This window comes from Maniola hyperantus, chromosome 2, assembly GCF_902806685.2.
Source record: "Maniola hyperantus chromosome 2, iAphHyp1.2, whole genome shotgun sequence".
In the NCBI taxonomy this organism is placed as follows: domain Eukaryota; kingdom Metazoa; phylum Arthropoda; class Insecta; order Lepidoptera; family Nymphalidae; genus Maniola; species Maniola hyperantus.
The window spans coordinates 7,237,369-7,254,902 of NC_048537.1; the positions used below are offsets into that span (position 1 = coordinate 7,237,369).

Sequence of the window (17,534 nt, forward strand, 5' to 3'; positions counted from 1 at the left end):
ACCGTTATCTAGTAGTGTTATTATTCACGTATTTATTTATATAAACCACTATTTGCTTAAATTATCTATATATATAAAAGGAAAAGGTGACTGACTGACTGACTGACTGACTGATCTATCAGCGCACAGCTCAAACTACTGGACGGATCTCGCTGAAGTTCGGCATGCAGATAGCTATTATAAGTAGGCGTCCGCTAAGAAAGGTTTCTTCAAAATGCAAAATAAGGGTTTGAAGTTTGTATGATAGTCTGTCAGTTTTGAAGTGTCTATAAAGAAGTTTTGTAGTTAATATTTTTGCAATAAGCAGTATGACATATTTTATAGAGCTCATGTTAAAATCTCATAGTTAAAGATCAACCCTTAAAATAGGGGTTTAAAATTTGTGTAGTCCACGCGGACGAAGTCGCGGGTATAAGCTAGTAAAGAATAAAAGTACAGAAAATATAGTATTCTAAAATAAACAGTGATTTTATCACTAAACTGATCTCTTCCAGGCCATCTAAGGTAGTAAAAGGTTCTATCATATTATTTAATTTTTATATTGAAACGTTTCCATCAACATCTTAAGAAGCTATAATTAGCTAATGGATCAAACGCAAGGTACATAAAGCTAAAGTGGGCTAGATTCTGCTTCAGAAGACAGAAGGTTCCGCACTCATACTTCATGGGGTTTTCTGCACAAAAGTGGAATATTATAGGAAAATGAGCTTGCAGTCGTAGATTATACCTACGTAATTAATAGAGTTGACAAGGCAAAAGCATAATGAACATTGTCAATTAGAACTCATTTAAAATATTATTTTATTTCAGGGGATTGGAGGCTTGTGTTGTGGAGTACGTCAGAGTCCTATTATTTGGACCTACGCTGCCTAAAATTGCTATGGGAGTTGTATATGGAATTACAGCACTCATGCTTGGGGGTTTATTGTTTCTGATTTTCAATGATATCGGCATGTGCAGAGGTTTTTGGAGAATTTGGAGAAACATGAGAAAGCCAGCAGATACACCACCTAGGAAGGGCGTGGGGCCAGGGGGTTTGAGGAACTGTGATTAACCTTAGCGTACTAATGATTAATAACTAATTTTTTTCACGCTACAGCTTTACTTTTAATAAAAGTTCTTGGTAATATATTGTAATGCAGACCACAATATAATTATAATAAACTATTGATTAAATATTATATTATATTGATTATAAGATAGTGTTAGTGTTTTGAATGTTTAATGAGTGGCCATGGTTTGTTTTGGTGTAGAAGAAAAGTTAATTTTAAAATCTACATAAGTGACACGTGTTTTAAATTTAGACTCGAAATAAATTATATACTGAATATTTTATTACTAATTGGATGTTTTATTTGAATGTTTAGTTTTACTGGAGGATAGAGAACCATATCGACTATGCTCATTAGTATAGTACTGACATCAGTAGATATAGGCATACATCATGACGATTCTACTTTATTATGTGATTGAACCCTATAATAAGAAAACTAAGATGAGTTACACTAAATTTAACAAGCATCCCAAATCTAATTGAATTGCAAAGTACCTGCCTATGTGATAGTTTCCAAATGTTATTAAAATGCAAACGGCAAAAGTTTTATCGGTGTCATAAGGAAACAAAACTCCTATTCATATACTTCCATCTTTCGAGGTAAAAGATTTTCAAAGTTAACGCGAACAAACAATAGACCGCCCTGCCTAAACTTTGGCAGAGTTTATATCAGTTCTATGTTCAAATAAAAAGAATGAACGATTTATCCTAACCTGTTAAATTGAAAAAGTTACAAAGACCACTGTTAGGGCAGATTTACGTGCACCGGGTGCTGAGTAATATCAAAAAAGTTTATCGCAAACAGTTAACGTTCGGTGCGAGCGGGGATTTTAATAATTTGAAATGAATTGAAAGAAAAAAAAATCGGTCAAGTTTGATTTGGACTCGCACACCAAGGCTTCCGTTCGACAAGATTTAACACTAAGTACGTAACATTAAAAACTTTTTATTTTGCATGGTAATAATTTCGGAATTCGCTAACTTGGTTTTAGGGTGCCAATAGGACCCCATTACAGACTCCGCTGTCCGTCTGTCCGTCCGTCTGTGTCAGCGGGTTGTATCTCGTGAACAGTAATAGGTAGAGAGCTGAAATTTTCACAGAATGTGTACTTCTGTTGCCGCTACAACAAATAATAAACATTTCAAAATAGCCACCATGTAAATTGAAAATAATAATAATTAAACAGTGTTATTTCTTGTACAATGGTATGGAACCTTTTGCGGGCAAGTCTGACTCTGACTTGACCAGTTTTTTATTATTTGTTGTATACCTAGACACTAACAATTTCAACATTCAGCTGATTACAGTTCATGAGATACAGTCAGTTGACAGGTAGACGTACGGACAGCGGAGGCTAACAGAATCCCGATGGCACTTTCTAAGTACGGAACTCCAAAAATAGAACTCCAATATCGCCAAAAGTGAATGGGAATTTATAAGAAAACGGAATTGTGTCACAGAAATATTATAATAATTGGTTTTTCGTTCGTTTTATGTTTGTTTTATTAATCGCCGCTGTTACGCCAGCAATTTGCGCGATTTGTATTAAAAATAAAAGGTGGCCGGAGCTTAAAGGAAGGCCTGAATTGTTTAAAAATTTGCGGTACTCGTTTCATTTAATAAAAAAATTATTCACATTTTTGCTTTGACAGTCACTGCTTATGGAAAGTTGTGTATATTTTTTGCGATGTAGCTACATAATTATGATATAATATTATGATGCGCTTTTATTTGGATAAACAGTTCGTTCGTTCGTATCACGATCCATTTTACGTTTTAAAGATTCATAATTATCTGAAACTACGTACTGCCTAACAGTCGATTCTTTTTCCAGCAATTTTTTTAATTTTTATTTCCGTAAGAACCATTCTCGTACTTCAAGGAATATTATTAAAATAAATTAGCGAAATCGGTTCAGCTGTTTTCGAGATTTGCGATCAGCAACACATTTAGCGATTCATTTTTATACATAGAAGAAAACTAGCTGACCCGGCGAACTTCGTACCGCCTAACAGTCGATTCTTTAATTTCTTTTTAATACTTTAATTTTTTTCCCTTAAGAACCATCCTCGTACTTCAAGGAATATTATAAAAAAGAATTAGCGAAATCGGTTCAGCTGTTCTCGATATTTGCGTTCAGCAACACATTCAGGGATTCATTTTTATATATAGAGATATTCATTTCTTTTACTACAGAAAATAGATTGTAATCTATTGTCCAGGGATTTTTTTTAATAGCAAACAACTTCATTTACCTAGAATAGCTTTTCCCGCGACTTCGTCTGCGTGGACTACACAAATTTGAAACCCCTCATTTATCCCCTTAGAGGTTGAATTTTCAAAAATCCTTTTTTAGCGGATGTCTACATCATGAGATATGTTGTGGCCGTAGGTAATAATTAAATGCGGCAACGGTGAAAGATGTTTATTCAGAGCCGGCTTATGATCTACTCTCGCTTATGGACTAACAATACTATATAATATAAAGAATATAAAGAAATCTTACATACTATTATTTTAATCTTATTGCTTAACTACGTAACCTACATAATTTTGCATCACCTCTCATTCAATCCGATGTGCAGGCAACCTACTTCGATATATTGAGGAGTTGCATTTTTATGTTACAGCTAATATGAACATGCTACGTAAACTGACAATTCGTATTACAATCATAGTAGATATCTGCATGTCAAATTTCAGCCCAATCCATCCAGTAGTTTGAGCTGTGTGTTGATAGATTAATCAGTCAGTCAGTCGGTCAGCCAGCTTTTCTTTTTATACAGATAACTAAATATCAGATAGTATACATCCATTATCGAGGCATATAAAGCAGTACATAAACGTGATGAGCGCAACGTAAGAGTGCTGTACAAATATTGGTTTACGTCTACGTCTACGAGATACGTTACGGCAAAAGCTTCGTAGCTCGTCTACAGGCTCTACGGCGCGGCGTTCTTATTCAAGTCGCGTGATTCAGAAATATCTGTAGATGGTTCGAATAGTTGAGTATTTACTCTAGCGTACCAGATATTTTTTGTTATTTGCAATTAATTTAATTATTTTAATTATTACGACTGGTAGTGGTAGTATAATTTTAGGCAGATTCCTCCTACATCAATGAATAGGTTTACCAGTACACTTTGTCCTTGATTGTGCCTGAGTAATGTTTCCGTGTTAAAAAAACCGGCCAAGTGCGAGTCAGGCTCGCGCAACTAGAGTTCCGTACTACAGTAGTATTTTTTCGACATTTTGTACGATAATTCAAAAACTATGATGCATAAAAATAAATAAAAATCTGTTTTAAAATGTACAAGTAAAGCCCTTTCACATGATACCCCACTTGGTATAGTAATCTTACTTTATAAGTTGAAAATACTATTTTTTTGTTAAGAACACTTTTTTTTGTGATTTGACCACAAATTCACGGTTATCATATTTTTCCACTAATGTCTGCTATAAGACCTTATATTACCTACCTGCCAAATTTCATGATTCTAGGTCAACGGGAAGTACCCTGTAGGTTTCTTGACAGACCGACAGACAGACAGACAGACAACAAAGTGATCCTATAAGGGTTCCGTTTTTCCTTTTGAGGTACGGAACCGTAAAAAGTAGCGCCTGAGTAACTTTAATCTGCTAAATTTGTGTGATGCAGAAGTATACCTAATGTTTTAAATTATTGTTTCTTCTTCTTCTTGTTTTGTTGGATTGCTCGTCCATACTAAATGACAGATTTTTAGTACCGCTAAATGCTCCGAACAACTTTGTCACACTAGCATATCTTAACTCTACATTGACTTCAAAAATAAAAGACTGATCTCTAAAATAAGATTATTTTTATCATTAGATCTGTCCAGCTTGAAACCGGAATTGATAAAAAAATCGTCGCTATGTTTACCTTAGTTGCGATTAATAAGTTTTAGACGGTATATCACATTAAGGAAGTTTTTTTTGCGAATTTGTTACCACAATTGAAGCCAAACCCGGAATTTAATAAAAAGTAAGCGGCTGTGGGTCGTTCGTAATTTATCACGCTCTATCATAAGTTGACTTTAATGCTGGGTCACTTCAGACCTTTTTGTTAGCGTTTGATATGACTTAAAAATTACAGTTGCCAGCTCGTAATATTCTATAACATATACAATAAAGAGGTAAAATTTCTGAGTTCTGAGTCGGATAATTATCCGATTCTAAAAACTCTTTCACAGATAGATAAGTATCTACATTATTCCCAAGTGCTACAGGCTACATAATATTAAAAATCATATTATGTAGCCTGTAGCATCATAGTTTCTATAAGTCACGGGGAATTCGCACAGCCGCAAATTCGCGGGCAAGTGCAAGTGCAAAGCTTCAAAATTTATGTATTTCGTGTAGGACTACTAGTGTCTCTTATACTACGTCTGTGATTCAACCACCGGTTTGGAATACAGATTCTACTAAGAAAAGCCGGCATGAAACTCAGCAGTTGCTCTTTTCAAATCATAAAAAGTTATAATATGTAACAATACAACTACACCATCTTGTTGGCAATTGAAAGCTCAGCCGGAGTTTTGTGGAGGAGAAAAATTTTTGCTTAGAAAGTCAAACGTACACGTATCCCATACGCGACGTCCACATTCTAAGAAGTTCATTCACAGAAGCGCAATCAGATGTAGAGAAAAGCTACATATTTATGTAGCTTTTCTATTAGCACTACTTTGAAATCGTTACGGTGCATCCACACCACAGAATAACATTTGTGGAGCAACGTTTCCAAATGTTACTCAGCAACATCAGGCAACAAAAAGTTATTCATTGTTCATATATGTGGCCACAAAAGTTACAGATTGTTACCTAATATTACCGTGTTGCACAATGTTGCTCCACAAATGTTATTATGTGGTGTGGATGCACCGTTAGATCAAAGGATTCTTAGTGACAGCAGATTTTATTATAATAATTACTTACTATTTATTTGTGAGCCATATAAAGCCATGATAGCCTAATGGTTATAGGACGGAGAGGAAACGCGTGCTGTAGTGAGCCGGCCATGGGAGAGATCATGATGATGATAATATAGAGGCGAAATGATCTTGTGGTTAAGACGTCTGCCTCCAATTCGGGAGATTAGGTGTTTGATCCCGAGCAAGCACCTCTAATTTTTAGGAGATAGTGCCTTTTAAGAAATTAAATATCACTTGCATGATCGGCGAAGGAAAACATCGTAAACATGCATGCCTGAGAATTCTCAATAATGTTCTCAAAGGTGTGTGAAGTCTGCCAATCTGCACTTGGCCAGCGTGGCGGACTATAGGTCTTCTCAATCTGAGAAGAGACCCACGCTCAGTAATGATGGGTTGATCATGATGATGATGATTTATTTGTTGCGTAAAAGTTTATAAGTTCCCATCCGTTAGAAATAAAGTTTCCGTCCATTTATTCTGCCTTTTATATATAAGCCCTTTTACAAAAATAAACAAACAAACCGTGATGATAGGTCAAAGAAGATTTATATTTGGGCTTTTATACCAGTGTTCGCGGGTTGATTTCCAATATCCGATCTGGACATAAAATATTTGCTATATAGGCACTGGCTTTTTATGTGGCATTAATAAAAGATACTCGATATGGGGTCGTCTACAGAAATACAAAGACTTGAACTATTGACTTCATTACATTTTTGAATCATTCCGTAGAGTCCGAAAAAAACATTAAATTAGTTCTTACATTGAACTTGCTTTAACGTTAGCGGTTATGAATCCGGATTTCAAAAATAAATGAAGTCCTATCAAAAGTGTTTTTGTTTGTTGGCGAGATTTTTTGCATGGATATAGCTAAAACCCCTTAGATTGTAGAATTACATAGGCTACTCTTTATCTCGATTTTTATTAAAAACCTAAATAGTCGCGGACAAAGTCGCGGGCATCAGTTAGTCTATACTAATATTATAAATGCGAAAGTGTGTCTATCTATCTACCTGTCTGTCTGTCTGTCTGCTAGCCTTTCACGGCCTAACAGTTTAACCGATTTTGATGAAATTAGGTTAGCTTACATCCCGGAGAAGGACATGGGCTATTTTTATCCTGGAAAATTAAAGAGTTCCCACGGAATTTTGAAAAACCTCAATCCACGCGGACGAAGTCGCGGGTATCATCTAGTTTCCTATATTTTAATATCATAATCAATGAAATGTGCAATTCGCAGTGTTTTCAATGTGTCGTTAAAAACATTGTAAAATTCCTGTTTTTTTTCCTTAACTTTCGATAAAAGGTGCGAAAACCTCTCTACCTGCGAAGTAGCGCTAAAGAGTTCCTGATGCTAAAAGTATTTCGCAAAAACAATGGGAAACAGGATTCTTTGAAAGTGTCGCGTAACCACGGAGGCGTCAAACGCGGTCAACGCACGCACAACAGCCAGGTAGATTACCCTTCAAGCAATTTCACCCTTTGTGTCAGGTGATGCCGAGCCGTCTATATCACGTGAAACGGCAAGGTGAGAAATAAATCACTGAAGCGATATATGCTTGAGACAAAGTCCAATAAATGTGGTCGAGAAATATGTGTTGAATATACTATTATATAGTATAAAAAGAAAAGCTTACTGACTGACTCAAACTACTGCACGGATCGGGCTGTTTGGCATGCAGATACCTAGTGACGTACCTTATGACGTAGACATCCGCTAAGAAAGAATTTTTGGAAATTCTCCCCCAGAGGGGGTAAAGTAGGGGTTTGAAATTTGTGAATCCACGGGAAGTCACAGGCATAAGCTAGTATATAAATAGAATGGATTTAATATAAGAACGAGGCCATAGCCAGGATGTTATTATTATTTATTATCCTAGCAATGTTCTGGTGGATCCAACTCCCCAGGAATGCAAGCTATCTCTGTACCTAAATGTTGTTCAAATCAATTAAATGGGTAGACAGTCAGATAGCAGACAGACACACTTTCATATTTATAATATTAGCAGTGATTTCAATTGCCCAGGTTCATTATAATAAATAACTAAAATTTTCTTAAGACATATACCCATTAAAACACATTTAAGTATGTAATTATTGTTATTTATGCATCGTAAAAATATAATCCTAAGCATTTCTTAATATTATTTCTTAGGGAATTATTTTCATAGTAACTGAGCGAGGTATTCTCTCTGCATGTGCTGGCGCTCGCTGCTAATATAAATGCAAATGAAACTTCTTCAAAAGTACCGTACAAATGTACTTTTTTGAAATTGCTCGTTTGTTAAAGTGTCTTTTATAAATAGTATCTGTAGATTTATATAAGTGATCAAAGATAATGCGAAATCTAAATGCATTTTTATTGCACTTATCGATCGAATAAAATTTTTTGGTAGTTTATTATCTTTTTAGGATCAAATTAAGACACTTCTCAAAAAAGGGTAAGATTTAATAATTTATTTATTCTATATAGATACCTAATTGTACATGAAAAACTCAAATTTAGAGCATTCATTGTATTTTTTAATCACTACAATTCCTTCACAGAATACTTTGTACGTTTTTTCGTAAACTATGAACTTAACAGTTGAGCATTCATCACGTCTTGCAATGCATAAGAGATTCACATTGTGTTTTGCCAAGAAAACACTAGACTTGCCTCATAAAATTATTATTGCTCTAGAAATGTACGACTTTATGGCTTCTAGCTTCTATCTACCTAATGTACGTACGTAAGGTACTATTTGGGTAAGGTGAGTTCATTGCCAAGTGTTCAAAAGTTTTTAACATGCTTTTAAATTTTTGTAATAAACGTTTTTCACTAAGTCTTTTTATTTTATTTATTTTATTACAATTATTTTAAAGCTAGCCTTATCTAATAATAATTAGTAGGGGTAATTCAATTTGGATTTCGATTAAATACTATATAATATTATTATATTTTATCTGATAATTGATTGAATGCCACAGAAAATAAAATAGGTCCGCGCACAAAATAGGTAGATTTATAACAAAAAATAGCTCCCCAAATCGTTTATTTCCGAAGCAGTTTTTTAAAGTTCAGTGCTCTGATTAAAGTTAGTTAACTAGATATTAGTTCAAGCCACCGCTTTTAAATCATACACGAATTTTTTCACTGACATTTTAGGCTTTATGCTAGACATATATAACATTATTCAACTTCAATTTCTTATTTCTAGAGATTATAGAGTCTCGAATGACGGATTGACAAACAGACTATCAGAAGAACGAATGATGTGCAAATACACCAAAGTAGAGTATTCGCTACTCTTCGGTCAGAAATATTGAATTGAGAAGGTATGAAATGTCCAGCAAATCGAGATGCAGAAATATTTATTTTCAAATCTGGAGCGCCCAGTCTCGAAATACGTACGGCCACAAACCTATAACTTCGTAACTGGTCGTATCGATTTATTCGGATCGTTGATTTGGAAACATTTACTTGATTAGGTAGACGTACATGCCTTGGTAGTCATAGAATCTCTACTCTAGCCACAGGGATTTGCGTATATCCCATGTTACGTAAATTCCTTTAATAAGTAGGCTTAAAGAGATAGCTGTTAATAATAGTATAATACAAAAGGTACAGATTCTTAATAATAAATAATTCAGTAAGTAAGTATTTATATCTAAATATATAAAAGGAAAGGGTGACTGACTGACTGACTGATTGACTGATCTATCAACGCACAGCTCAAACTACTGAACGGATCGGGCTGAAATTTGGTATGTAGATCGCTGTTATGACGTAGACATCCGCTAAGAATGGATTATTGAAAATTCAACTCCTAAGGAGCGTAAAATAGGGCTTTCAAATTTGTGTAGTCCACACGGACGAAGTCATCAGGTTGATCATGATGATGATGAAGCTTACTACTAACACTTATTAGTTATCTCAGTAAATAGCCAATACCCTGCAGGAAATATACTACTTGGCTACTGTAATAATATAATTTATAGATAATCTCCTACTTATTATTAGTATTAATATTGTTTTAAAAGTTCAAACATTGCTTCTCTCTATCTGTACCTCGCATTTAAAGTTAAGCTTTTATTTTCGAGTCACGAAAACCGATACGTATAGTCTCCCAACGCACGGTGAGCCGAACGGAATCCACACTATATTTCATGTTCTTTACCTTTGCGCTTTGTGAAAGAAAATACATTTTTCACTCTCTTTAGAACTCAAGTATAAATCGTTTGTTTCTTCAGCTGTAGTTTTATGCAGCTTTACCTATAAAATCCTAAGAACAGTTACTGGATCACGTCCGAATAAATTTTATTCAGAAGTGATACACTATGAATCCCAAAATGTTTTATTAGATTAGATACCTACATAGTAGGCACTCACACACACACACACCCACACACACACACACACACACACACACACACACACACACACACCACACACACACACACACACACACTCACACATGTTCACTCATGCCAATATTTTTATGGAAGAGCGAAGCCTTCTGATACAGCTCTCTTAATTCTCTTACACCTAAAAGAAGGCTTTAATCTCCTTGTGTTACTGTTAACTTAAGTTATTTGAAATAAACTATTTTTATTTACATATTTAAATATAAGTAAGTATAGGTACATAATTATACAAAAACAACAAACTTGGCGAATAGTTTTCGTTTTCCAATTGCAACAGTTATCTACAAACGCTAAAACTGGGAGCGTAAGCTCTAAATAATAACACTTAAAAGAGACAGTACGAAATGGAACGTCTCCATCATTAAAAATAACTCAGTGGGAAAGATGTCAGTGTTTCTCTGCGCCCTATATTTAACACGTGAACTGCGACAACAACAAACATCCGAAACAAAAAACGACTGGGTCGGGCAGAACGAGACCTTTTTTCCGCTTTAAAACATCAAATAATGATTTGTTTTTCTTAGTAACTTGCAATAAAATTGTTTTACCGATTGTTTTTCAGTTTAGCAACTCATTGTATTAACTATACTCATTAGCTAGCACGATACGCATCCATATTCCGTACACTTTATTGAAGTTCACAGCAATCAATGCCGATCAATATTCTACAGAGCCTGGGTAGTAAAGAGCGAGAAAGGGCGTCATAGTCCGGAGAGACGGCAATCTAACACTCTCGGAGAGATATCAGACCCAACGGCTTTATGTGAATCTTGAGGTCCAGGAGTGTGATACCACCAACTTCACAACTCCGGGTTACGAATGAGTATTTTTTATAGATACGCCCAATAACTCCAATAACTTTGGTTCGACCCGAGATTTGAACCCGAAACCTCGTGATTTGCAGCCAAATAAGCTTGTCACTAGACCAATGAGATAAATGAGGCAGGTCCTAAAAGGTAAAAAAGCAACCAAAAGACCGATATCTGGGGCCCGACAAATATTCCCCATCTCTCAACTCTGTATGTTACAAAATAGGGTGCAACTGTTTAAGTGTTAAGCATTCTTGGTAGGTTTAAAAGTAAGTCTGGCTCGCAGCTGGCTTTTGTCGGTGCTTAGCCACATGTGAAAGCAAAGCATTCTTCTTCTATTCGGATATCTATATCTTCTACTGTAGTGCACCATTATATTTCTCATAAGTATTACATCTATAATAACTACTCACCTATTTTCTACTCACCATAAACAAAAATGTCTTACTTTGGTATTTTTAACTAAACAGTTATTTAGCTTTACTTCTATTTTAAAACCAGTTATTCTGGACCGATGCTTATGAACAAACTTCTCCTGAAATTACAGCAATAGGTGAACTCCCGGCTCCAATGCCTCAATACTAACACTGCATGGGTACTGTCTACTAGGAATCAGCTAAGTTTATGTGGCCTACCTAAACTGTGAGCAGTTAGAAATAAGACTTCACTGATAGTTTTGTATGTCGTACAAAAAATTTAGACAGATTGATGAGATGTTGAAAAATGTACAAAGATACACTTTTGTAAACTTAAGTTTCTTTCCCCCATCCTAATGTTGCAGAATTAATGTAGCTACACATAAACGGCAAGGACAGAAGATCTATCGACAATGAATTGAAAAAAGTTCGTTTTATAATTTGATGGTCTCCAAGATATGTTCGAAAAGACCAGAAATAAATCAGAGGTCTATTTTAATTGCAAGACAAAAAGACAACATAATTAAAAGATTTCTATCAGGTATAATTTCATCACAAACTTAAAAATAATTTCACTTAGATTTCTTTTACTGAAAACGCCGATCAAATGGCAAAGTTTTAGTATCCGACAAGCCGCTGTAAGTGCACTTTGTCACTTAAATTGGAAAATATTGCTCCCAGTAAAGGAACTAATGTTCGAAGTTGAAAATCCCAATAGTCTTTGATAAAACCATCTGCAAGATGAAAATCGAAGAACTTTATAAAGACATAAAGCATGAAATATGGTTTGTGAATTCTTCTTCTCTTTAACACCCTTTTGATTAAGTATTTGGTCGTGGTAATGGGCAGCTTGTTTTTGGCTGGGATATATTTTGTTTACAGCATTGTAAAAACATGACAATCTGTGCTGGTGTGTTGCAGCCGGGTAGGCTATGTCTGTCTCAGAACCAACGCATACAGGCAGAATTAGAAAAAACACAAACGTGGTAGTCTGTTATTACTTAATTATTTACTTTGCTAGCGCCTTGGTTTCCGGTACTAGAAGCTACCACTCATTCCAATCCTGTGCCACTTCAGCCAATTGGGTCTTCCAATTGCTTATAGGTTCTGCAATTGATCAAAAACAGGAAAACTGTTTGCAAAGTACCTATGGGAGCCTTTAAAAGCCTTCCAGGTCCAGATGGATGTATGGGCTCAGCTTCCCTGCTCGAGTGTGGCGCGGGGAAGAACGCTTCCCCCGTAACGTTCTCGTGTTTTGGCTAAGGCCTGCTAACTTGGCTTAGAGCCTCGAAGTGTTGGTTGGGTATTGTTAAATCCGGTAATGCTCGCATCGTTTTCATTGTTGCCATCTTCACCAGCGAGTTTCACCGGTGTGGATAATCGAAGAAGCTCATGAGGTGCGTGTGATAGTCTGGAAGCCTTCCCAAATTTTTCTGACATAGTACGAAAAATAGGTGGTGTTTGAAACAAGATGTATAACGTGCTGGGCATTAGCTTGTTAATTATCACACGAATTTCAATTAATTGTACGTTAACTCTCTTGTAAGTTAGAAACGTTTTTAATCTCTTTATTATAATGTGGTAAAACAGTTTAGTAGTAGGTAGATTCAATAAACTTATAGTAAGCGCGACGCTAGTTGCCCTATTAAAAACTCAACTAAGTTTACCAGCACTTTGTTAGAATGTGTAATTTCTAACAAAGAAAGACAAAGAAAAACGTTTATTCGTTTAACTGTGAAACTCGCTCGTAGAATATTTTTCATGCAAAATATTATTACGTTAGGTAGGTACGTTCTGTTATTTTGCGGTAAAAACAAAAATCATTTAGTCTCATAAACCATAAATCTTATTTAATATTAATGATACAATTAAAATTTTAAAAATATACTCAGCGACAGAAAAATTATTTGACAATGTTTGTTTTATTGCTTTATATTCACTTTCCTTTTTCTTTGCTGGATACTTTAGTTAACTAAAGTAAATTAAACAGTTAATAGCCCTCATGTTATTTTGGTGTTATATTAGTCTAAATTTACAGGTGAGAATGATTCTCTACCTTCAGTATTGGATCCGGTCCTAGGTAAGCAATTTGACCGCAACGGCTATACATTTCACCTTGGTCTAACCAAATGGTGGACTGGAAGTTCGCTTATAAAGATTTATCACATTGCAACTGAATATCCATTGTCAGTGAAGGTAAACTAATGGGAAATTCATTTAAAATAGTTAAATCCTAATACAACTTCACGAAAAATATTGAGAAGACTAATAAATAATGAGAACTGCGTAACATAAAAAAAATATACAGTTATTAAAATTTGCACACATAATTTACAACATAAGTGAGCATGAATTTAACATCAACATTCTAAATTAGTGGTAACAAGTAAATTAAGCAAAATATAACAAAATTTTAAAAATAAATAAATAAGTAGGTACTTTATCAATTTCTTCAACGTCTCTTTATCGATTAAGTACCCAAAAAAGCTTTGTTAAACTTTCATACATCTGCTTCCCAGCTTAATTGAATTTCGGGTTACAATAAAGAAGTGACTTGTCGAACAGTAATGAACGTCACTTCCCAGTCCTGATGTTACAAAGGATGTAGACAATTTGTCAGGCGCCCAACTTGCGTAGAAGAATTTGCGGTAGGGCGGACCGCGGAACTGAAACGGGATTGATATAGTTTCCTCGGCATATTGATTAATGCTAATTGCGCACAAAGTTTGACTGTTCTTGTAAGTGAATTGCCAGTGGAAAAATTTGGACTATGTACTGTACGGGAGCGGTGTGCAGGCTCGACCGTACCAAAGGGGAGATCTCCCACCGAGCGGTTGGTTGTGCTCGGTAGCGCCAGCTGGGCCAACGGTTATGTCTTGAAACTTCTATATATAGTCCAGATTGCAGAAAACTCCGTTAGTGCGATTACTATCGGCGGTACATTTGTTCGGGACTACGTCATCGATTGAACAGCGCCATCTAGTTTCTATTGTGGTAACCGCCACATCACTCCCCTCCGAGACGAACGCGTAGTGTGAAGCAGTGAAGAGAGGTGGCGTTGTAGCGTGAAGGCGTGGCCGCTAACCATCCAGAGAAGCGGTGGACCAGGACGCTTGTAGCTGGTGATGGAGTGCAGAGCCATTGTGCCCCGAAGCTGTGCTACATCCGTCTTACAGGCCTCGATGTGATTGCTGTTGCTGTAGACTTGGAGTTGGAGGAGACGTCGGGCTTGCGGTGTGTGATCCAAAGGTGTTGCGGTGTATGCGATCACCCTTGATCACGTTGAGTGCGGTGCGGAGTGCGGCGGTGTGCGTTTGATCTTCGATGACGTCGGCTGTTGTAGTGTGCGACCATTCTTGATTTCGTCGGTTGTTGAGGTGTGCGACCGTTCTTGATCACGTCGGGGTCACCAATGTACGGGAGCGGTGTGCAGGCTCGACCGTACCAAAGGGGAGATCTCCCACCGAGCGGTTGGTTGTGCTCGGTAGCGCCAGCTGGGCCAACGGTTATGTCTTGAAACTTCTATATATAGTCCAGATTGCAGAAAACTCCGTTAGTGCGATTACTATCGGCGGTACATTTGTTCGGGACTACGTCATCGATTGAACAGCGCCATCTAGTTTCTATTGTGGTAACCGCCACAGTACCTATGTACTTACCCTAATATAAAACGCCCTTCTATAATATTAATAAATAGGTAAAAAAAAGTACATACCGTAATGGTAGTAGTTTGCATCAAGCATTAAGAGTAGGTTTACATCTTTGACCCATTTTTAGTGAGTATTTATTTAAAGTAAAATATTCTTTACTGTAAACTTTAAAAAATAAAGTAAAAGTATTATAAGATAGTTAAACCTAAGTATTTAAAAAATATGTGTAACACGTGTAATAAAATACCTTGTGTTTTTAAGAAAATATTAATGAAAAATTTTAAACTCAATAACCACCCTTAAAATGAAATGCAACGTCGCTTAACTTGTTTTGTACAATACGCAATACAATTTCAGATTTTATTCATGCACAGAAATAAATATCGAACCTATTATTATTATTTTAAAAGAGCGAATAAATATTTTCCATCACGTGGCGCAAAGCGCAGATTATATAAAATATGGCTCGGATTTCGTTTGGCTCAGTGCGTTGGGAACGTATTGATTTCTACGTGTAAAAATCTGCCAAAATTCACTCTTCCTCAACATTTTTTGTGTTATTGTAAACTGATATTTTTTTGCAGTTCCATGTAAAATTGAAATACTTATATTTTTGTTTTATGTAAGTTGTTATTGTTGTTATACCAACCGATGGATCATGACTGGAGATAGGTTTCTTACATAGACTTTCACAAATCACAGTCTTTTGTCACGTCTTGTGTCCAGCAGCTCCCTGCGACTCGCTTGGGATCGTCTGTCTACCTAGTGTGCGATCTTTTACGGCTATTTTTTATACATCATCGATAGATGTCCCCTGCTGGATAGGTCTTTTGTAAGGACTTCCACAATCCACATGCCTTCTTTCATCTTACGTCGCGCCGCCTGAATTCAGCGGCTCCCTACGACTCATTTGATCAGTCATGTCATCTGTCCACTTAGTGGAGGGTCTGCCAATACTGCGCTTTCCGGTGTGAGGTCACCATTCCAGCACCTTGGGACTCCAATAACAGACACTGGGTTTTTCAAACTGAGTGTACTGCCCATTTCCACTTCAGCTTCGCAACCTAGTTGAGCTATATATCGGTGACTCTGGTTATCCTACGGATCTCCTTATTTCTAATTTGATCACATAAAGAAACTATAAGCCTTCTTTCCATCGCCCGCTGTGTGACTCTGAGCTTTCTTATGAGGCCAGTAGTTAGCCACCATGTGCTTTACGTAAATATTTATATTTAAAATTGTAGGTGCTCTGTTACCATAAAATAATACCGTAATCCCATAGTGTATTAAACGTTGAACGTAAATACGAAATTTTATTGAAATTGGTTTTATATCAATCAATTAAAACTGGTTTTTCTCCAAAAGGCGATTTCTTGTATCGAGCCAAATTGTACCAATCGTATTTTGGCTCTCGTAATTCACTAAAGAATATCTTTAATTTTCATAATAAAAAATAAATAAATTTGTAGTTTTTGAGGCCAAAAATTGATTTTTTGAACATCCGAAATGTGTCTTTTGGGTCGCATATCGCCTTAAAAGCTTTTTAAATAAAGGCGAAGATATAGATAGCTTAGGAAATAGAAATAATTGAAGCCCCATATGTATCACTGAGAGCAAATGAACGTTAACGATTAAGTATTTCGGGTAACGCGGAACATGCCTCAGTCAGACACGTCCCCGAAATTACATTCGTCGTTGACAAGCCTCGAATTAATTAAAGTCAAACAACGCAACCATTTTGCGAAATTATCTCCTTCGCAAACGGAATTAATAATTTCATTTCGCGTATGCTTGCGTACAAGATTGAAATGCGTATCAAACTGTAACTGGTTCGCTACTGATCACGTTTTATTTGATTTACAAATTAGAATGTGTTAGATAAAATATTTATGCAACTTGTTAGTATAATAATTGTTTATCAAGTTTGATAATGAAGCGTTTGGTTGCACAATCTGTCTTACATAACGTAGCAGGGTATATACTCATTAAGCCATAATTACAAGTACGTGACGGGTCGATGTTGCAATCTCCCCGCACAACCGCACAGCCGCACAGTCCCCGTGCTAATCAAGTGCGAGATAGTGCGGGTGATGTGCGGGTGTGCGGGGCGTTCCCCCGCCTCATACCCCGATTGCCAATGATTATGCTTGGTTATAGCTTATGATAATGATACAACAGTATTTCAACGGGCAAGGCTTCAAAATACTGCTAAGAATTATTTCTACGATACTGTACTGTAAGCAAAATA

At 36.1% G+C, this 17,534-nt stretch overlaps 2 protein-coding genes across 3 annotated transcripts in view; one reads left to right on the top strand and one right to left on the bottom strand.

Annotated features, from left to right (window-relative positions):
- The window catches only part of LOC117988729 (succinate dehydrogenase [ubiquinone] cytochrome b small subunit, mitochondrial-like), a 126,192-nt gene extending 125,057 nt beyond the window's left edge, over window positions 1–1,135 (top strand). For both annotated transcript variants that reach the window (XM_069503678.1, XM_034975908.2), the window contains exon 4: window positions 811–1,135. In XM_069503678.1, the coding sequence (XP_069359779.1) occupies window positions 811–1,054 (244 nt within the window). In that variant the 3' untranslated portion in view covers window positions 1,055–1,135. The remainder of the gene's footprint in view (window positions 1–810) is intronic.
- The window catches only part of LOC117989586 (NADH dehydrogenase [ubiquinone] flavoprotein 2, mitochondrial-like), a 66,089-nt gene that overhangs the window by 19,317 nt on the left and 29,238 nt on the right, over window positions 1–17,534 (bottom strand). The window lies entirely within an intron of this gene.